Here is a 20,115-nt window from a genome sequence, read left to right as displayed (position 1 = left end):
AGGGAAAAGATTCTCAAATGAAAAAAAAAAGGGCTTCAGCTATATGGGCAAAGAAGAGAGGGAAGATACAGGTTGCCAGTTATGTATTTATAGAAAGATAATCCCCTGGCTTTAAATAGATATGTACATACAAATATGAACAAACTTAAAAAAATACAAACCCTTGGATCATAAGGGGGCTGCCAGGAGCCCCTCTATCCTTCCCCCTCACCCAAGGGCAGAGAGCGTGAATCTGTTTTTTAAAAATTATTAGTTTTGGCCATCCCTGCAGCAACAAGCACAAAGTTGGGTGATTACCCACAAGGTGAGAGTTCCCGCTCTCTGAACTCTATGTTATCTCCTATAATTAGGGTTACATGCTTTCTCGTTCTGTCTTTTTACTAGTATATTGGGGCAAAGGAGGGGGCTCCCTCCTGAAATGGGTCAAGAAATAATACAGACACGTTTAAAAAGAGGGGGGAAAGTGTCATCTGCTGTAGAAGCAAAAGACAAGAAAAGGCATACAGACCCCAGGGAAATACCCAGTTCCCACACTACTATGGGAGATATCGTCCAGCCCAGGTCCAGGCCCTAGGTTCTTTGTTCTAGCCACCCCCTATTTCTTTGGTATTGTCAGAAGACAAGATTCAGTTCCTGGGTGCTGGTGGAGGAGGGAGAGTGGTTCCAGGGCTTCCTATAAGTACTGAGTGAACAATTTGAGCTTAAAATTTTCCCTTTTTTAGATACTTAAAAATAAACAAATCAAACTCCATCCTGTGCTGTACACAGCCCTTTTGACTCCCTGACATTGATTTGAGGAAAGAGAGGGGGTGTCAACGTTGGAAGGGCCTCCTCACTTTCTTCCGCCGCTTCGGTTTGGCTTCTCCCTTGGGTACTGTGCTGTTGGGCTTGGAGGCTGCAGTGGCCCCAGCGCCCGTCTGAGGAGCTGCAAAGAAGTTCCCGTTGGACATCTGGCCTGGGGGTACTTGAAAGATCCGGCTCAAGAAATCCTGCAGGTCAGCAGGAGGGGCATCTGGGGTAGCTCTGAGAGGAAAACAGAAGACATGATGAAGCAAGAGATATTGGAGTCAAATGGTTATGTTACCTATTTTAAAGATATACTGAGTCAGTTCCCAAACTTCTTAAAGGGTGAGACACCTACATGTCCTAAACAGCATGTCATGAAACCATGTTCAGAACTAGAAGAGTGGATAGATTATTGAGAGGAATACCACCTACCTCTGCCGCCCACTGGTGCCTGGCATCCGTGAACCAAATGAGATGTGATAGGGGACTCTGTGGGTATCTGGGGAGATTCCCACACGCTGGCATCCAGCCCACTCTGCAAGCATGAGAGATAATTAGCCAAAATATCACAGTTCTGAGGATCTATGAGCCCATACTTCCAGAAGACAGTGTACCTGTGATGTCATACACCTTTCCATCCATCAGCGCAAAGTAGGTGATCTTGAGGCCCAACATGCTTGACTCTGCCCAAAAGTCTCCTTCCTCAGCAGGATGCAGCCTATTACACTCAGCACAGTATCTGGCACTCTTAGGTTCCCGATCCATTTCAAACCTCCTGCAATCCAACAAAAGGACAGTTCCTTAATAATCTATCAAGCTTACCTAGAGCATTGCTGTAGTCTCCATTACTGACATCTCATCATTACTGACAAATATGGTTACGGACTCAGTTGTTACAAATGCCTACGTACACCCTGCCCTCAACCTTCTATCTTAAAGCTAGAACTATTATCTTTTCTTCTTGCTAATTCAAATCCTCAGTCTCTTAACAATATGGCAAAAGTAGAAACCTCAGGGTCTTGTTACTTACCATCAGGATCCCACAACTACCGACAATACAAGGAAGGTTTTTAGCTACCCAATCGCTGTCCCACTCCTGTCCTATTTAAATCATACCTATGCTTTCCCTGGCATCGGCTGCACATCATAGTATTCATTGCTTCTTTGAGGTCGTCCTGCAGCTTGGACAGAAACTCATTCACTGACCGGCTCAGCTCATTTTCTGCCATTCGCTTCCTGAGAGAAAAAAGGCTTTGTAAGTCAGAGGGTATTGAGTGAAGGACAAAGGGAGACAGATCTATTGGCTTCTTGAGGCCCCTGGCCAGCTAGACGAGCCACCTCAGTTCTCTCTGCCTCAGAGAGCCTCCATCCACAAGTCCAATGATCTCTGCTATTGAAGATTATTCATTAACCCCACCTGACAATTTCCTAGCTCCAACTTACATCTCATATTCCTTCCGTCTTTCAGGGTTGCTGACAATGTCCCAAGCTGCCCGCAAAACCTTGAAGGCCTCCTCAGCCCGGGGATGATTATTTTTGTCAGGATGAACCTACCAAAACACAGATTTCATCACATATCCATTCCAACCCTCTCCCTATTTTGGGTCAAAATAACCTCATATCAAAGGGTTCTCCGTCACCACCCTTTTGAAGAGTCAATATAGCTTAATGGTTAACTGCTGTGGCTCTGCAGACAGATCTGGGTTTAAGTCCCAGCTCTGTCACTTATTAGCTATATGACCTAGAATATTTTATCTCTCATGGATTGTGGGGAGTATTAAATGAGAATACACATGAAGCATATGGCACAGAATCTGGCACTATGGCGATCTACCATCCCAGTGTGCCTGGGATTGTCCCAGTTTTAGCACTGAAATTTCATGTCTCAGGAAACCTTTCAATCCCAGGCAAGCAGGGATGGTTGGTTTAGTATGTGTGTGCCTACCTGGCACACACATACTAAACCCTCATATTTTAACTTTATTGTCAGTCATAAAGTTAAGAGTTCCAACATACTCAAACTCTATTTTCTAACTAGGAAATTCTCATATCTACTCAGAACTTCCTACAGTAGTTTGCCTTTCTGTCCCAAGAGTGAAATATTGATAACATACCACGATCCTCACAGGTTTTTTATCCACTTTTCACCCTTTTCTCCAAGACAAATAATATCCTCACTTCCTACAGCTTCCTGATTGTTCCCATCCTCATACACCAAAAACAGAGATAAAGCTAGTCTCTTGACTGAGGCCAAGTAAACAGAATGCTGTTAAATTTCTCACATTCCCAAACTTACAGAATGTGGGTGGTAATGGTCAATTTAGGGCCTAATAAAGGCAGTGAAAGGTTGTATAAAAGAAGCCCACAGGGACTTGCCTGGTGGCCCAGTGATTAAGACTCTGCGCTTCCAACGCAAGGGGCATGGGTTCAATCGCTGGTCGGGGAACTAAGATGCCACATGCCGTGTGGCACGGCCAAAAAAAGAAGCCCACAGATACTCTGGACCAGAACAAGAGGGAGAACTTTGGATAGTAGGGCAGGTCTACTGAGGATCAGGGAACTTTACTACAGCTCTACTTCAAGAAAGGAAGTTGAAAATAAGAATTTTTGAATGATACTCCCCAAGAGAGGATGTCTGCTAAAAGACATGAAGCTGAGAAAAGAGCTCTACCATTAGTAACAATTTGAGTGTGAACACTGTTCCCCACTCTCAGAATATTCCAGGCCATCCACTAAGGGACATACATTTCCCACCAAACTATTGATAATTTAGTCGTCTGGTAAGTTACAGGCCTGGTACTTTATTGTGCCTTGAATGGTTAATGGAAACTTTGGATGCCCATTCCCCTTTAGTGTCATGCAACCACTGAGATAATTTACACACTGTGATATTTTACCAGTCAAGTTCCATACACTCAAATAGGCCTCCAATGCAATTTACACACATTACTTATATTCATAATAGCTTTACTTGTACAGAAATAGCATATCTAAAAATAACATCTGAATAGCTATTTCTAAAAGCAATTTGATTGCATGTTTGTATTAAACCATTTCCCTCGAGTATGATAAGTCACAACTCCCACCTATACCCCCCTTACCAATAAGAGCAACCATATTTTCATGTATGACATGAAAACGTATGTACATGCCTCTCCAAGATTTATGTCCCATTCTCCTTCCCTTTCCCACTCTGGGTTGTTGGTCTTGAAACAGCTGTTTTCTCTCACCTGGTCCTGGAATAATCACTCACATGTACTCCCTGAACGTTCCCACACTAGTGCACACTTGCCTCACTGGGACAGACAGTTGGATTTCCCTGTATTCAAAAAACACTCATTTATTTAGGAGAGAAGAACTGCCAGGCTTTCTGACTAGGTCTCTTCTCCACCCTACTCAGAGGGATTTCACCTGGATATTCCAGGGTGAGTGAGTCCAACACTGTCTAATACACCAGGTTCGTTGATTTTCATTAAGGAAAAGAATCTCATGACAAAAAACTTTAAGGGAAAGTCAGATCCCATAGTAAAGGGGGGGAAAGTCTTTATGACTCTTTCCTACGAATTAAAGATGCTCTTTATCTTCAAGCTGACTTTCTACTCTGCCTTCCCTTTATTCCACTCTCCCAAAAATTGTAATAGAAAATAAAACATGGGAACAAAGAACTGGAAACAGGGGAAGGGTACTTACCATCACTGCCAGCTGCCTATAGGCCTTCTTCAGTTCAACATCTGATGCTGTGGCTTCAACCCCCAACACATGAAAAGGGTTTAGCTCATCCTCAGGAACCCCAGCCATGGTCAACAGTCGAGCCACTTCCTCTTCAGGCTGGCAGTAGCGACCACTAGCTACAGGTGCATTCCCCTGCCTATTGGTCCTCTGCTTGAACCAAGGCAACTCCAGCCAACCCCACTGAACTATTCTTACCAGCTGCTGCCACGGCCTGCTCTCTCTCAGCAGAATCAGGCACCGCTGCCAGGTGGGAGAAGCCAGCCAAGAGAAGAGCCAGGTGGCTTTACCCCTCCAGCCTAACCGGTCACTCAGTCCTACCAGAAACCGCCAGCCCAACTGTAGACAGCCCAACAAAAGGGCCAGAGCCAGGAGCAGCAAAGCACCCAGTAGCCTAAGAAAACGGGTGAACAGCCCTGCCCCATAGCAAAACCCTTGGCTCAGAAACTGGAACATCACCTGGGCCCTGCCCCCCAGCCGCCCTGCCCAGACTCCCACCCAGACCCAAAAAAGGTCCAGATCACTGCCTTTCAGCTGCCTGCATGCACAGATGAGATGGCCACAAGTTTCCACGTACTCCCCCACTAATACCAGCAGTTCGATCAGCCACCAGAAGCCTGCCTGTCCAAGCTGACACAGTTCCTCTGCTCCCCACAATCCCAGTCCTCTGCGTTTATCTGCCTGACTCCGTTTCCGACCCAGCCGATGTCGACCAGGGGATCTGGGATCTCTGCGTCCACCCTCCCGAGTATCCTCCTTGGCTGGAACGCGGTGCCGTTGTCTCCGGGGTGCAGGTTTCTTTCCACTGGGCACACGTGAAAAATCACTGGGAAACTTAAGAGGTTCCTCCTCATCATATTCCTCTTCCAACTCTTCATCTTCCCCCAAAGCTGGAGAGGTACAATGGTGGCAAAAGTTGCTAGAAGAGCTATCTCCTCCCTCAGAGTAAGGCCCTTCAGGGATTCCAGGGGTTCCCTGGCAGTTACAAGCAGGTGGAATGGAAAGAAAAGAAGGGTTCCCATCCTCCTGGTACCCAGCCTCATTCTCTCTGGAGAGTTCCTGGTCCACTCCTGACTCTTCTGAAGATGCCTCACTCTGATCAGGGTCCTCTCCATCCCTAGGGGGTCCTGGACCCCTTGGAGGGCCATGGCTTGGATCTGACCAGTGGGCTGGATTTGGGGGCTGTGTGTACTTAGGACTAGAGTGCTCTGTGAGGCAGCGGGTACCATTAGGAGCAGGCCCAGCTGAGTCCCTGAGTCCTGAGAATGAAAGTATTTCAGGGTCCACAGAGGGTCCTAAAGTCCTGAGGGAGGCACCACCACTGTGGTGGGCTCCACACAACCCTCCTTCTCCGGGGTGCTTCTGGGCCATGACCCCAGGGCTTCCTGAGGATTTTAGGTCACAGCCATCATGGTAAGTTCTGATGCCTGTAACAAAGGTATCAAGGTGGGGATGATCAAGGATAGGACCAAGAGAGAGGTTACATAATCTTAAATTGGGGATATATATTTAACGGACCCACCTCCCTTGTTTTCCCGAGTTCTTTTGGGCATTCATTACCCCAGCAATAAAGCCAATACTACATTAACGACAACCCTGCTCCCTCCTCCCTCCTCCAAATCCCCTTGTTTTTTTCTTTCTCCAGAAAGCTATAATGCTGAATCAGGGAAAAAGGGAGGTACCACAAAGGGTGTGGTCCTGGGGTCACTCTTGGGAAAAAGGGAAAGACGACCGGAAAGGGGGCCGCAGACTGCCAGAAAAGGGTGGGGACCGTGCAGTCCTTAAGGAAAATCTGGGGGCGGAGCTTGTGGTTGCCCCTGACAGAGACAACCGCGAACCCTCGGGCTGGGTAGAGGGGACCAAGGTAACGTACCGAAGAGCGGAGGTAACTCCTCCCCCTCGAGCAGCTGGGCCGAGGGCCAGGGGGAGCTACGAGAGCAGCTCCCCCGGCTCCGCCTCCCGTTCACTCTCTGCTTCCGCCTTCCGTCCCCGCCGCGGCGGCCGACCTGGAGCTACTTCCACTTCCGGGGTCACCGGGGAAGACACGGGAAGGAAAAGTAAAAGCGGTTGGCGGAGGCGCGAGCCAGTGCTGCAAGCGCGGAGTCGAACCAGTGGGGGCGGTCCTGGGGAAGCACTGGCCCCGCCCCTTAAAGGGCTCTCTGCTGCCGCCCTCCGCGTGCTGAAGTGGGATCCCCGAAGGTTGCGCCACTGGAAGCGAAGCAAGTGGGCGCTGCAGCAGTGCCTGCGGACTGGGGGCAGAGTCTCAGGTTCCTCTGGCTGTATTCTTGGGCTTGTGCCGAGACCGGGAGATAGAGGAAAGCCACCGAGCCAGTCTTTTTCCCTTGCAGTCAAAACCAGGGAGCGTAGGGGAGCCACCGCACTGATCCCTTGCTGTAATGAGGACAGAGGCCCTTTTGTATCATGCGGGGGTGGAGCGGAGGGGAGGACGCCCCGGGCCTGGCCCCGCCCTGGCCCTCCTACGCTGCCCCTTTCTTCCCACCAACCCTCGCCGCCCCCCCCACGCCCCCGCCCCCGCCCCCGCGCCTGACCCAGCTGGCGAACTGCCCCGTATAACTGTAGCTCCCACGGCTCGGATCCGCGCCTCTGGGTGCAGCTCTCAGTCCCCGTCACGAAGCGGGACCGGAGGACTGAGAGCGTGGCTCCACTGGGCTTAGGACCCGAGCGGAGTGCCAAAAAACACTGCACTCATCTGCATGCTGCTTTGCATCTCGTTTGCATACCAAGCTGTTCGGTCGACGTTGACAAGCGCCCCCGCCCCCACTCAGACCCGGCTTGGGTACCCTCTCTGTCGGTCCCCTCCTCTGCACACGCCTCTCCGTTAGTCCCCCTTCCAGACCCCGTCTTTGCTCCGCAAGTTTTTCTACCCATGAACCCCTCGTCGGCGCCCCCAGACCAGTAAGACCACCTTCCCGGGGTCCCCGATCCCGACCACCAAGTTCTCCAGAAGACAATACTCCAATTCTCTGGGAAGTGGAAGAAACCAAGCCGGAGTAGGGGGGCGCTGGGACACCAGTAGGGGTTTTGAAAGCTTCTAGTTGTTGAGTCAGCGCCTAAGTATTCAGAGACCTTTCCCCAAACCTCTTGTGGTTCACCCAAGACCGTTCCCTGCTATGGAGGGGGGTCTCTGATCCCAGCCTAGAGCCGTAGGCAAACTGGGTCCCCCCACACACAGGGAAAAGAGTTGGAGGGTCCCGCCCCGTGATGTCACCCCCCCCCCACCCTGTCCCCTTCCTCCACCCCCACCCCCCCGCCCCCAAGCTGGTTGCTTTTAGCTCACGGGGCTTGGGCTACGACTTGCAAGAGTTTAGGGGGCAACGAACAGAGTGGCCCTGCGGGTACCCACGCCCGACAGCCGCCTGAACGCCTAGGACTCCTGGCAGGGATGCAGCTGGGGGTCTAGGGAAGCACATCTACCCCCTCCTCTCCTCAGCCCTGACAGGGTGGTGAGTAGTTAACACCCCCTCCCCAACCTCTCCTTGTTTAGAGTCCCCAGACTTCCAAGCGGATTGAGGAGAGAAACCCCAGGGATTGCCCAAGCCAACTCTCCTGCTTGTTAAGACCTTGATGTCCAAAAGAAGACAGCTGAAGGGAAGTGCCTGCACCCACCCTACCCCACTCCCATAGTGCCCCCACTGCCAGCCCCTCCTTGGTGTTCTCCTTTCAGGAACAGAGATCATATCCCACTGGCAGCCCTGGCACCCCAAGGGAAAGGGGGAGGTAGGAAAAGTCCCACCAGTGTCCTGAGGGGAGGAGCAAAATACTACCAGGATGTGAGATGTTGTCTGTGGGCAAGGTGCCTGCTTAGTTCGTGAGGGATCGTGGGAGTTGGACTGTGGCTGAACGCCCCTTCCCCCAATAACTCCTCCATCTGAAGCCAAGGCTTCAAAACCCTGATAAAGTGTGGCTTTCTACTGGATTCCTTGTCCCAAACTCTTGGTGTCTGATTTTCCCCCCTCTTCCTTCTCTTGGGTTGGAGCAACTGTCGGGAGACCCTCACCATGATTCATTCTCTCCCCTTCCTTCTCCTTCTCCCCCCCTCTATTAAGTCCATTCTTCCCAGTCCGGTGTGATAATTTTGAGTCCCAGCTGCAGATGGGGCAAGCTTTCTTTTCGGCTGGAACAAGCTGCTGAGTCTTTAGCCTCCAGGCTCACTAGTACCCCTGGGCCCCTCCCTCCACAGACCGAGGACTTCCTACTGCTCCCACCCCACCCTGAAAAGCCAGGGGACAAAGACTCATTACCTTTATAAGATTTGAAGTTCTACTTAATGTCCTTGTTTCAGAGGGTGATAAAGAGACAGCTGGCTCCCCTTAACCTGGTCCTGTAGGTTTCTTCAGTTACCCCAGCAGGGCTAAGCTCCGTCCTGAATTTGGCCTTTCTTTAAAAGAAATAGAGGTACAGAGTTCTCAAGATTCATGGGCATCTGAGTTCCTGCCCCCTACCCCCTTGCAGGTTTCCCAGCCCCCTCAAGACATTCATGGATGGATGAGAGGAGCTGACACTGACCTCCCTCTCTGTGACCACCTTCTCTTCGGCCATGGAGGAAGCCTTGCTGCCCCTGGCCATGACCTCTGACCCCAGGCCCTTTAATCAACAACTCCCAGAGCCTCCAGACCCAAGATGTGTCTTGGAACCCCAGGACAATCCTGAATTGGCACCCGCCCTGGTGTGTGCTCTTTGCTGCTGCTTTGGAATCATCTACTGCTGCTTCGGTGAGGGCAGGGCCAGGGTTCTGGGGGGCAGCTGCCCAAGACCGTCACCCTCAAGGATGATGCCAACTTTCTCCTTTGCTCCTGAGCCACCTCTTCTCCTCTGTCAGGGGATGCCTACCTTCAGTGTGGCTGATCTGCTCTTGCCAGCTCTTTTTCATCCCCCATGCCCACACCCTCCAGCTCTGAGCCCTGGCAACTATCATTTGCCCTCCCCTTGCCTCCTACCTCAGAATTCCATTCCCAAATTACCCTCTATGCTTAAGGCTTCTTCACCCTTCCCCAATAATCTGAATCAGCCTGTGCCGATTTCTTCCCGTCTGCCATCCCTGGAAGGACGAAACCTTGTTTCTGTACTTACTCCCCTCAGTGCATCCATCTTACCTCCTGATTTGCTCTCCCATCCCCTCTCAGTTCCTGAAAAGTCCCTACCCTCCCTAGATGATCCCTTTCTGCCCTTTGCCTTGAGGTCCCTGTGTGTGCTGCTCCTGCCTTCTGCTCCTCTGGTCAGCCAGTCCTCTCCTTTCTGATTCATCAGAGCCATCCCTGGAGACCTCTTTCTGCCTCTCAGTGCCTCCTGCCTCCCTTCCCAGGCTACCGCTGCTTCAAGGCAGTGATGTTTCTCTCCGGCCTGCTATCAGGAGCCCTGGTGATCTTCCTGCTGTGCCACAAGGAGCGTGTGCTAGAGACACAGCTGAGCCTGGAGGTGAGCGCGGGCATTGCGCTAGGCATCGGACTCCTCTGCGGCCTAGTCACCATGCTGGTTCGCAGTGTCGGTCTCTTCCTGACTGGTCTCCTGCTAGGCCTAACCCTGGGCGCCGGGGTCCTGCTGGGCACTGAGCCCATCTACCAACCACCTTCAGCCTGGGTGCCGGCTGGGGGGCTGGTGGGGCTGGCACTGCTGGGAGCCCTGCTCACGCTTCGGTGGCCACGTCCATTCACAGTTCTGGGCACAGCCCTGCTGGGTGCTGCGGTGCTGGTGGCCTGTGCTGACTACTTCCTGGAGGGGCTGGCACTGGGCAGTCGGCTGGGCCAGCGCTTGCAGGCACTTCCAGCCTTGCCTCCTCTCTGCTGGTATAGCTGGGTCTTGCTGGGGACCTGGCCAGCCCTGGGGGCCCTTGGGGCCCTGGCCCAGTGGAAGCTCATGGATGAGGAACGTGGAGGCCACACCAATGGTGAGTTACTGCCATGGTACAGAAAGCAGCCAACCTGTGCCTTCTCTTGTCCCTGGTTCCCAGACTTGAGGAGGGGAAGGGGGAAAATACACTTGAGGCAAAAGGCAGAGGTGTCTAAGGTGAATGGGGCAGGGCACTGAAGAAAGTTAGAGTTGGAGGAGCCAAAGTTCTGGGTAAGAATGAGAAGAGTCATTGTCGGGGGGGAGCAGGGAAGAGTTATTGGGGACTGATATGGAAGGAAAGGAAGATGTCAGGGAAGTCCAGAAGGAAAGGGTAGGAGGATTACAAAGAAAAGTTTCTTTAGAATAACTGGGGGGGAAATGAGATTTGAGAGAGACGTAACAGGGAGACTGAATGGGTTTCTCTAGAGTATGAGTGTATTTGGGGGTGGGTTTCAGAGTCTAAAGAGGCCTCCCTGAGTCTGTATTGCCCCCTCCCAAGCAGTGGTCTTGAGCCACCAGCGAAGGCATCTCCAACTCCTTCGGATCCGTCAGCAAGAGGCTAAGTGGCACCGGACCTCCCCTGGGGTGGGGCTCTGTGAGGGCAGCTACCGGCGCCCGCTCCACCCCAGCGCCCGGAGCCCTGCTGACAGTCTGGCTCCAGTGAGTGGAGGGGTAGGGGGTGCTCAGGGGCACGGGAGAGAGGGCACATGGGGATGCTCAGGGTGGAGGGGGGCTCTGACCCAGCCCCTTTCTTCTGCCCTCTCTGCCCTGTGCCCCTCCAGAGCTATCTCCAGAGCCTTCGAGAGCGCCAGCTGGGACCAGGCACCCAGGCCACAGCTCCCCACACTGTCCTGGACCTGGATTCTGACTGTGGTTCCACTGTACCCCTCACCACACCTTCTGGTTCCACCCGGACCTGAGCCTAAACCTCCACTGATGCCCTCACCCCTAGCAAGGGCCTGGGAACACTAGGTGGGCAGGGCCTAGGCCCACAGGATCCAACACAAACTTCCCCACCTCTTGGGGATGGAATCTGTGCTCCAACCCAGAGCAGCCCTGTAGGGATATGTTTTAGGTACAGATAGAGAGGAATCTTGTGGAGAAGGGAGAGGAATGGAAATATGAGTACCTACCTCTGTCCAATAATAGAGGTGCCTTGGTCCCTAAAGTAACTGACTCCCTAATTCCCTCCAAACCAAACCAAGGAGGACCGTTACCCAAAAAGCCTTCTATATACCCGCCTCAGTGTGCCTCACAATGGTAAAATAAGGGGTTTTGTTTTTGTAGGACCTATAGAAAATCAGGAAGCCCCCTAAAGCACTTGATAGCTTTTTGATGGGGAAAAGGGCAACAGAGGAGCTCAAGGATCCCTAATCCCCAGGTCCCTCATTAGGGGGCAGTTGGGTTCCTGGTTAGCCTTTCCCTCTGGACCCCGTAGGCTCAAGCCCCCTTCTCCTACCTCAGTTGGGGGTACTGTCCTCCATGGTGCTTCCCTTTCCTTTCTTCTTAATGTGGGGAAGACCACAGGGCAGTGCCTGGCTCAGCACCCACCTTCCCCCAAAGCTGGCTTCTTGCTCCAAGGAGAGAGCATTGGCCCGCATGCCAGAGTCTTGCCCTTTTGCCCAAAGGAGCCTGGTCTTCAGGGCTGCGTGAAAGACAAGTGCCTTCTCTGCCTCTCATTATAGGTGACACTAATCTCCTTAACCAGAACATTGTCCCAGCCACTAACCCATTCTAACTCTCCACTACCCCTGATTCTCCTGCCCAAAGTCTGTTCCCTGGTTCCCCAGACAGCATGAAGGAAGATATGTCCCTGCCCCGGGGAAGCAAGGTTATGATGGGAGGGAGGAAGAACACGGGAGCATGTGAATAAAATGGCATTGAACATTGAACCAGGGAGTCCAGCCTCTACTGTTGCTGCTCTTTTCTTTCTTTGCACCCCAGAACAAAGGGTTAGCCATACTGACAAGTCCTCTGCCCCTTAAAGATCTGATGAGGGTACCTTTATCAGACTGGACTACCGTAGGAGCTGCACACGCACAGCCAGAGGAAGAGTTGTTCACTGCTCTCTCATGAACGTGAAGTTAACCTTTATTAAGCACAAATGTGCCAGGCACTTCACATATAGTATTTCATTTAATGCAACAACCCTGCAGGATTGGTATTAACCTTATTTTGCAGATGGGAAATCCAAGGCTTAACGAGGTTAATTAACTTGCCCAAAGTCATAAGCAAGTAAATGTGATTCTCAAGGATTACAAAGCCGTTGCTCATTTTACTGGCTATGCTGTTTTCTTGCACTTTATCTAGGAAGAACAGGACCCAGGCTTTCCCAGTTGTGGCCTCCTGTCAGCTAAAGGCCTGATGGCTGCCTTTCCCCTACCAATGTCCTCCAGAGAGTAGATGACACAGTTGGAAGTGCTATCTAGGATGGGGAAGAAATGGATGGAGTTGGGGGCTGGGTTAGAGAGTCACTGACCAGGAGGGAAAGAATACAGGGGAGTGGTGGCTGGAGCTGGGACATTTAGAGGCATGAGGTCCATGGTTCGTGCTCGTACTGCAGCAGACGTTTGATCGAGGTCTTAGATTTCTGGGTGGGTGACGTTACCAGGGAATAAAAGGGCGGTGGAGGCTGTGGCTAAGGGGGTAATGTCCAAGATCGTATCTCCGGCTGAGCGATCAGTGTGCAAAGTGATACCTATGGCCAAGGAAGTGGTATCCAAGGTTGTTCCTGTGGCTGAGGAAGTGGTGTCCCCATCTGATGGGGTGGCGTCTGGGGTCTGGGGACGACAGTGCATCCAGTTGTGGGCGATATCTCTGGGATAGCCTTTCTCTACTCGAAGCTGCCGATTGAGGCGCCAGTACTGTTTGCCCTTAAAGAAGTAGACGCGGCCATCCCGCCAACTCATGGCACCTGAGGGCTGGTCTGGCACTCCTGTAAACAACCCCTTGGTTGGTTTGGGGTAGCGGCTGAAATCAGTTTGGGCCAGCTCGTCCCACTGCCAGTAACCGGAGCCCTAGGTGTTGGGCAGACAGGGAGAAGAGGAGGATGAGAAGAGAGCTTAGGGACCCCCCAGAGGTCTACCCTCAGCCCACAGCAGCTGCAGAAGAACTCCCTTCAAGAGCAAGTCCGCTTCTCCGTGTGAGGTAGCCCGCCCCTCCTAAGAAGGGATTTGCCCTTGCTTTGAACTTTATACCTTAAAGAGGAACACCTTTTTGTTGAGAGGCCAATAGAGAGCAGCATCCAGGTTGGGTTCTACCCTATTCAGCTTCTTGGGGAAGCCAGGAGACATCTTGAAATTAACGTAGCGCCACACCTTGTCTCCTGAGAGCATGTAAGGAAAGAACAAGTCACCTCTGTCCCCAGGTGATAGCTTTCAGTTCCTCCTTTCCACCATCTCAGAAACATCTCATCCCTCCCTCCTTTTATGGATTCTCTGATCATAGGCCCTCCTCAGGTAACACACTGTAAACTAGTCCCCTTACCCTTAAAGAAGTGAATCCATTGCGTCCGAGGAGAGTAGACAGCAGCATCCAGGTTTCCTGGGAGCCCCTCCCAAAGGGCAGACACTTGGAACAAGGGACCCAGCCCTGAATCTGTCACGGTCCACACGTAGTTTCCCTTGAAAGCGTAGGTCTTCCCTCGGGGCCCTGAGAGAATAGGCATGTCAACAAGTCAAAAAGATAGGGGTCAAATAAAGACTTGTGGGTATCTCAGGCAGACTAATCATTTGCTGTCCTCCCACAGGCTGATTTCTCAAAAATTCATTCAACTTTAATTCAAAGAGAAGATTAAGGGCAGAGAAGGAGGACCCAGTGTTCAGCCTCTCCTTTCTTGTTCACATCAAATCAGCCCTGGCCCAACAAAACAAAACAAAAGCCCTGCAGATAGCTGCTCCCCCTTGGGGACCTCCCCTCCTACCCCAGGTGGCTTCCAAGTTGTACTTCCATGCGGGTATAACACCCTCTCTAATAGACATTCAAGTTAAGACTGTTTTCTCCATCCTGCTGTATTTCCAGATGTTTTTAGTGGCCCTCATAGGGTGGCAGCAGAGGTAAATTCCAGCCTGGCCCACCTTTAATTTGGCTCTGAATCCTCGCTCCCCATACCACATGCCTCCTTCCATGGCCACTAACCCCTGTCTGGTGGTTAACTGCCATTGCTTACACTGAGGTCCCATGTCACTCCCATCTCAAGGTCAGCAGGCCACCCCACTGCCTGCCTACAGCCTAGAGGGGAAGGGTCTTACCCAGCATCATGGCATCCAGTTCACCACTGCAGGGGTCTGGCATGGGACTGGGTTCTGTGGGCACTTGGGGTACAGTGGGGAGCTCCATCTCTTCTTCCTCATCCTCTGTCTCTGGGCTTTTCTTGCCTGCAAGGTAACATAATCCTGCTCAGGGAGAGAACTCAGAGCACTGGCCTCCCCACTCTTCTACTGTAAGTTCAGCTCAGAGGTCCCATAGAGGGGAAAAGGGAAACCTAGAGAGCTTTCCTTGGTGGGAGGAAAGATCATATTGATATCAGCGGGAGACATGTTTTTAGTTTTGAGAGGCACTAGAAAGGGAGAAGGGGGTTTGCTGGAATGTTCATTCTTCATCCCTTAGAACAGGTATGAGGGGAGAGAGCTCTGGCAGAAAGATTAGACCTGGAAGTGTCAGAAAAACAGCTCCTGGGAGTTCCCTGGTGGCCTAGTGGTTAGGATTCCGGGCTTCCACTGCAGCGGCCTCATGGCCTGGGTTCAATCCCTGGTTGGGGAACTGAGATCCCACAAGCCACGTGGCGAGGCCAAAAAAAAAAAAAGGAAAGAAAAACAGCTCCTGAAAATGAAGAAGGCCGAGTAACTGGGCAGGAGGAAGAGAAAGAAGCCAAGCCATTTCCCTCCATGAAGATTAGACTTGTCTCTTCATGCCTGAAGAGATACTGGTCAGACTGACCTTCATGATCACTAGGGGAAAGGACTGACCATAGAGAGCCTGGATCCCAGCCACATCATCCGGGTGCAGCTTGAAGTGGGGCCGGTAGCCAGCATAGACAGGGGCCATGAGGGCCTGGGTGTATCGGGAGTGCCCAAGCCCCAGGGCATGGCCCAGTTCGTGGGCTGCAATGATGCGCAGGTTCACCCCCCGGTAGGTCTTCTCAGTCCAGAGCTCGTCTTCATCAAAGTGCACACTGCCCAGCTCTGGGATGTCGGCATGGGCCAGGACCCGCCCTAGACAAAGGCAAAGATAGACAGGAAGGAGGTCAGAGTCTCCTAGGGTGGAGCATCCCCTGCCTGTTATAAACTCCAATGACTCCGTTCCCTTAAAATTCCCCCATGTACATTCACTGTCTCTTGGATACCTCTCACTCCATTCAGATTCCGCTGTCATCATTCTGTTCTCTCAGGGATGCCCATCACTCTGTCCCTTTACCTCCCAGCCACTCTGTCATCTCTGGCCCTGTCCTCTCTGAGGTATGCCTTGAGCAGAGGAACTTAAGCCAACGAAGAAGGCATAAGCTTCAAAGAAGAGGCTTGGTAAGGCCCCAGGGAGGTGACATGCTGCTCCTCAAGGGAATATTAGAAGGTGGTTAGAGAGTGTAGGGTGCAGTTGAGCATGGGGGTGGCCTGACATTAAGGTTCCAGAGTAACTGACTCAAGGGGACAGAGGTCTGTGAAGTGAGAGTCGAGAGCTGGTGCCTACCAGGCCCATCAAAGGTACTGGAGCAGTATGGGCTTTGGCGGCCATGGAAGGAGAGGCGGATATCAGCCCAGCCAGCCTTCACCTCCCGGAAGGTCAAGGGAGCCGCATTGCTCCAGTACTGGAAGGCTTGAAACAGGGCTGCCCGGGCTGTGTAGGATGGGAGGGTGGAGGGCAGGTTCAAGATGCGGAAGGTCAGGTGCTTCTTTCTCCAGCGGCCTGGTTAATTGGACCAGAAAATAGATTAGAAGCACAGATACTTTTGCCAGCTCCGAAGAGTTCCCCTGAGTCTGGGCACTCACTTAGCAAAGCTGTGAAACAACTCCTTCAGGCAAGTGATGATCAGTTAATTACCAGGTGACCATCCATTCAACACTGAGCTCATCCAGGCTGTCCCAATGCCACCTGTGCTCCAGAGCCATGCCACCCCCTCCTCTCCCTCCCTTTCCCAGGCTCAGCCCTCACCCAGCAGCAGGTATTTAAGGGTCTTCTGGTTGAAGGGGTCCTCCAGACCACAACGGGGCTGCCTCATACGGGCCCTCGTGGCATCATCTAGCTGACCTGAGACTGGCAGCTCAGATGCTTCCTGAAAAGCTCTAGAAAGAGGGAGAGGGATGGGTCCAGCAGGGCAGTGGCATCTGGAATGACTGAGAACTGGGGATAGCTCTTTGGCCCCCCGCTGCCCAAGGTGGTGGCTGAGAATGGCCCAAAAGCTCTGAAGCTGATGAGATCACTCCAGGATCCAGTCCTCGTAATTGGGACTTCCTCTTCTGTTCTGCATAAAGGCAATACTCAGCTTCACCTCCTGTGTTCATGCTCTTATTTGGGTAAAGTGCCATCTGGCGTTGCCTTCTTCCTCTACTGCAATTTCTAACCTCCTCCTGATCTAGGTAAGTGTCCTGCCTCCTGCCTTGGAGACTCTCCCACCACTGCTCCCACCTGAGGGCCTGTCCTCCCTTTGCTTTCTTCCCTCCTGGCTGGACCCGTCCCTCCCAGCCCAGCCTGCTCTGGGGCAATTTCATCCATCAGGCGCCGCAGGTACTGTGACTTTTCAAGGGCCTGGGAACATATCTGAGAGCAGAAAGAAAAATGACCCATTAGATCCAAAATATGAAAACTTCAAAATAGAAATAAATAAATCCTGTATTAAATGTCTATGAAAGGCAACATCATGTCAACAACTCAGCTCCAACTTAACTCAACTCACAGTTTTACATATAAATTATACTTCATGTGGAATGTGACCAAATAGTAGTATTTTGGATATAACATGGGATGGAGCCTCCAAAGAAGTGCTTAGGGCCTAGGAAGATCCAATGAATGTGCCCTCATCTTTGAATCCCCATCTCACCCCAGGCCCCACCACCCATTCCCTAGATCCCCAACGTGGACCTGGGTTAAGCAGAGGTGGGCCTGGGGACTGAAAGGGTTGAGAAGAGAGAAAGGAGACCTTGTGACCTTGACCCTGAAGGCATGCACCTTATGACCTCTCACCTCAGAGCCTCTATGATATCTTCTGGCCTGAAGTCATCAGGTCCTTCTAGAGGCTTCTGTAGGTACCCGTATTGCAACAAGTAATCCTATGATGAGGGTAGGGGTCAGCAGAATAAAAAGAGGTTAGTCTCTGGGTGAAGCTCTAAGTGACCTAACAGCCCATAAGGACAGGAGGGGACAGACGTGGAAGGACTAAAGGAGAGGCACATTAGGGGAGGAACAAGGGGAAGGAGTGGAGATGGGTAGGGGTGGATCATGGAATAGAGGAAGGAAGGGAAGGGAAGGCAGTTGTGGGTCAGAAGGGAGGCTTGGATGGGACCATGGAGCAGTTCCTCCATCCCTCCCCCAGCCTGGGTCTGACCTTCCCAGGGCACTCACCACTGCTGCCTCCTCTCCAGGCCCCAGGGCCCAGCACAAGACTGTCATGGGGAGTAGGAAGCCCAGCCACAGCCGCTGCCAGTTCATGGTCCCACCAGGCAAGAGCTCCAGAGGCTGTTTGTGCCCTCTGCCCTGAGATTTCTGGGAGCCTGGGGGAGCAGGGCTAGGTGGGGGGCTCTTCCCTTCAGTTCTTTTCACTCTCTAGTCTCTGGTACTCTTTATAAAACTTCAGAGGAGGGGAATTGGGGGAGCGTCAGTAGGAGGTGACTCAGCCCAGAGATGTGTTGCAATTCACCATTAACCTCTGCCCTGCCAGAGAGCGGAAGTCAAGAAGAGCCTCCAACCCTGTCCCCCAGGGTCCTCTGCTGGAGACCAAAAGACTTTCCATATTGTCCTGGAGGTGGGTATCCTGGCAGGATCAGAGGCAGAATATCTGCAAAGACTAGGGATAGGGACCATGGCCATCCTCTGAAGCTGGACATTCCTGTGCCCCAGTGACCCTTGGGTAGCAAACCCCTCGTCTGCAACCTTCATGTCTCCCTGTCTGCTCTAGGATAGGAAAAATAAAAATAAAACTAAGAGGTAGGAAGCAAGTTGCTTAGGTGCTTGGGTTTCAGGTGAAGGAATGAAGGATGAGATCTCAGTTTCTTTGCATCCAAGACCAAGTTGGGAATTCAGATGCTCTTGAAACCTACTTGTGTCTGCTTTAATAAAAAGTTATCATTTCAAGCATTTAATGTACCTGGAATGTGTGGGTGCAGGGGAAGGATAACAAGGATACAAAGAAGTAAAGGGCCGGAGCCTGCCCGCAGGGACATTACAGATAGGGTGAGACCAACACAAGCCCCTGAAATGAGGGGAACCAGGGTGCCAGGCAGGAGGTGCCCCATCCTGAGGGCCATGGGGCTGTGGGAAGGCTCGCAGAGGAGGCAGGCTTTGAGCTGGGCTGTGAAGACTGGCTATGAGTTGGATGGAGTAAAAGAGTCCTGAGGAACAGGGATGGTGCAGGTCTTGAGCAAAAGTGCAGAGGGGAAAAAAGCCAGCTGTGCTCAGTGAGAGGTTCTGAGGCTGTGCTTTGTGTCTACCCCAGGCTAGGTCAGTGCTTCGGGTGCTGCTTAGTATGTCTTTGTCAAATGAATGACCAGGCTGGGAGAGTGGCTGGGAGCCAGAGATTAGAGACGGTCTTGAATGCTATGTAAAAAAGAAGAGAAAAACTTACAGTTAAAGAACTACTTTGTGTTAGGTGATTCATATATTATCTCATTTAATTCTCACTATCCTCCTATGAGGGAAGAATTATTCTGACCTTTTTTTAAAAAAAATATTTATTTATTTATTTATGGCTGCATTGGGTCTTCGTTGCTGCACGTGGGCTTTCTCTAGTTGTGGTGAGCGGGGGCTACTCTTTGTTGCAGTGCATGGGCTTCTCATTGTGGTGGCTTCTCTTGTTGTGGAGCACGGGCTCTAGGAGCACAGGCTTCAGTAGTTGTGGCTCGCGGGCTCTAGAGCGCAGGCTCAGTAGTTGTGGTGCACGGGCTTAGTTGCTCCGCGGCATGTGGTATCTTCCCGCACCAGGGCTCGAACCCGTGTGCCCTGCATTGACAGGCAGAGTCTTAACCACTGCACCACCAGGGCAGTCCCTCTGGCCATTTTTTTAAGAGAGGAAATGGAGATTCAGAGAGGAAAACTTGACTAAGGACATGGAACTCCTAACTGGCCTGGCATATATTCAAATCCCTCTGCCAACTCCTAACCCGCGCTCTTTCCATGCACCACGCTGACTCTTAGAGCTTTGTTCTCTAAGTGGTTAGGAGCCACTGAAGTTTCCACCATCATCTGTGCATCACACAACACTTACATACCATTCAAATGCACAGGGAAGTAGGGATAGGAATGGGGGAAGGGGTTACTGAACTCATGTTTTCAGTGGGACCCCAATTCTGAGCCCTTCCCCACATCCCAGGCTGAAAGGCTGGCAGGCCACAGGGGAACCCTTCACACCCCAGGATGGAGGTGGGGGATCCTCCTGACTCATATCGTTGCCCTCAATGATGCTGGTCCTCTTGACCCACTCAGCACTCAACTGAGTAATAATCAAGTGACTAAGTCCCAAATGGCCAGTGACAGGCAAGCAAGGACATAGCCTCTGACTGATGAGTGACAGAGGCCGTGACTGAGGCCATGATCAAGGCTGCTGCC

General features: G+C 51.9%; 3 protein-coding genes across 7 annotated transcripts; 1 reads left to right on the top strand and 2 right to left on the bottom strand.

The window, feature by feature from the left end:
* Window positions 1-66: 66 nt before the first annotated feature.
* DNAJC14 (DnaJ heat shock protein family (Hsp40) member C14) lies at window positions 67-7,521 on the bottom strand. 2 transcript variants are annotated; one of them, XM_007179536.3, is made up of 8 exons: window positions 7,442-7,521; window positions 6,389-6,906; window positions 4,477-5,942; window positions 2,230-2,336; window positions 1,903-2,022; window positions 1,401-1,561; window positions 1,219-1,321; window positions 67-1,023 (listed from the first exon to the last, which is right to left on the bottom strand). In XM_007179536.3, the coding sequence occupies exons 3-8, from the start codon at window positions 5,884-5,886 to the stop codon at window positions 813-815; spliced, it is 2,112 nt and encodes a 703-aa protein (XP_007179598.2). In that variant the 5' UTR covers window positions 5,887-5,942; window positions 6,389-6,906; window positions 7,442-7,521; the 3' UTR covers window positions 67-812. The 2 variants fall into 2 exon arrangements, with proteins under 2 accessions (XP_007179598.2, XP_007179599.2); XM_007179537.3 differs by lacking the exon at window positions 7,442-7,521 and having other exon boundaries at window positions 6,389-6,976.
* A 263-nt stretch (window positions 7,522-7,784) lies between these two features.
* LOC103010579 (transmembrane protein 198-like) lies at window positions 7,785-12,254 on the top strand. Of its 4 annotated transcripts, none has more exons than XM_028165842.2 (5): window positions 7,785-7,979; window positions 8,989-9,248; window positions 9,839-10,420; window positions 10,865-11,022; window positions 11,145-12,254. In XM_028165842.2, the coding sequence occupies exons 2-5, from the start codon at window positions 9,074-9,076 to the stop codon at window positions 11,280-11,282; spliced, it is 1,053 nt and encodes a 350-aa protein (XP_028021643.1). In that variant the 5' UTR covers window positions 7,785-7,979; window positions 8,989-9,073; the 3' UTR covers window positions 11,283-12,254. The 4 variants fall into 4 exon arrangements, with proteins under 4 accessions (XP_028021643.1, XP_028021642.1, XP_028021645.1 ...); XM_028165841.2 differs by having other exon boundaries at window positions 10,862-11,022; XM_028165844.2 differs by lacking the exon at window positions 8,989-9,248 and having other exon boundaries at window positions 10,862-11,022.
* A 178-nt stretch (window positions 12,255-12,432) lies between these two features.
* MMP19 (matrix metallopeptidase 19) lies at window positions 12,433-18,151 on the bottom strand. The gene is made up of 9 exons (XM_007179542.3): window positions 17,917-18,151; window positions 17,539-17,624; window positions 16,510-16,640; window positions 16,048-16,263; window positions 15,330-15,575; window positions 14,613-14,738; window positions 13,849-14,013; window positions 13,560-13,687; window positions 12,433-13,379 (listed from the first exon to the last, which is right to left on the bottom strand). The coding sequence occupies exons 1-9, from the start codon at window positions 18,001-18,003 to the stop codon at window positions 12,945-12,947; spliced, it is 1,620 nt and encodes a 539-aa protein (XP_007179604.2). The 5' UTR covers window positions 18,004-18,151; the 3' UTR covers window positions 12,433-12,944.
* Window positions 18,152-20,115: the final 1,964 nt, after the last annotated feature.

The sequence above is a fragment of the Balaenoptera acutorostrata genome, chromosome 11 (genome assembly GCF_949987535.1).
Source record: "Balaenoptera acutorostrata chromosome 11, mBalAcu1.1, whole genome shotgun sequence".
In the NCBI taxonomy this organism is placed as follows: Eukaryota; Metazoa; Chordata; class Mammalia; order Artiodactyla; family Balaenopteridae; genus Balaenoptera; species Balaenoptera acutorostrata.
This window is presented reverse-complemented; position numbering and strand designations above follow the sequence as displayed.

Coding starts and splice junctions, on each gene's coding strand:
- DNAJC14 (XM_007179536.3), bottom strand. CDS start 5,886: ATGGCCCAGAAGCACCCCGGAGAAGGAGGGTTGTGTGGAGCCCACCAC. Junction 2,337..4,476: donor ATAGGCAGCTGGCAGTGATG/GTAAGTACCCTT, acceptor GTGTTTTGGTAG/GTTCATCCTGACAAAAATAA. Junction 1,562..1,902: donor CGATGCCAGGGAAAGCATAG/GTATGATTTAAA, acceptor GTTGGATTGCAG/GAGGTTTGAAATGGATCGGG.
- LOC103010579 (XM_028165841.2), top strand. CDS start 9,074: ATGGAGGAAGCCTTGCTGCCCCTGGCCATGACCTCTGACCCCAGGCCC. Junction 9,249..9,838: donor AATCATCTACTGCTGCTTCG/GTGAGGGCAGGG, acceptor CTCCCTTCCCAG/GCTACCGCTGCTTCAAGGCA. Junction 10,421..10,861: donor ACGTGGAGGCCACACCAATG/GTGAGTTACTGC, acceptor CCCCCTCCCAAG/CAGTGGTCTTGAGCCACCAG.
- MMP19 (XM_007179542.3), bottom strand. CDS start 18,003: ATGAACTGGCAGCGGCTGTGGCTGGGCTTCCTACTCCCCATGACAGTC. Junction 16,641..17,538: donor GATATCATAGAGGCTCTGAG/GTGAGAGGTCAT, acceptor CCCTCTTTCTAG/AGCTTTTCAGGAAGCATCTG. Junction 14,739..15,329: donor TGGGATCCAGGCTCTCTATG/GTCAGTCCTTTC, acceptor GTTACCTTGCAG/GCAAGAAAAGCCCAGAGACA.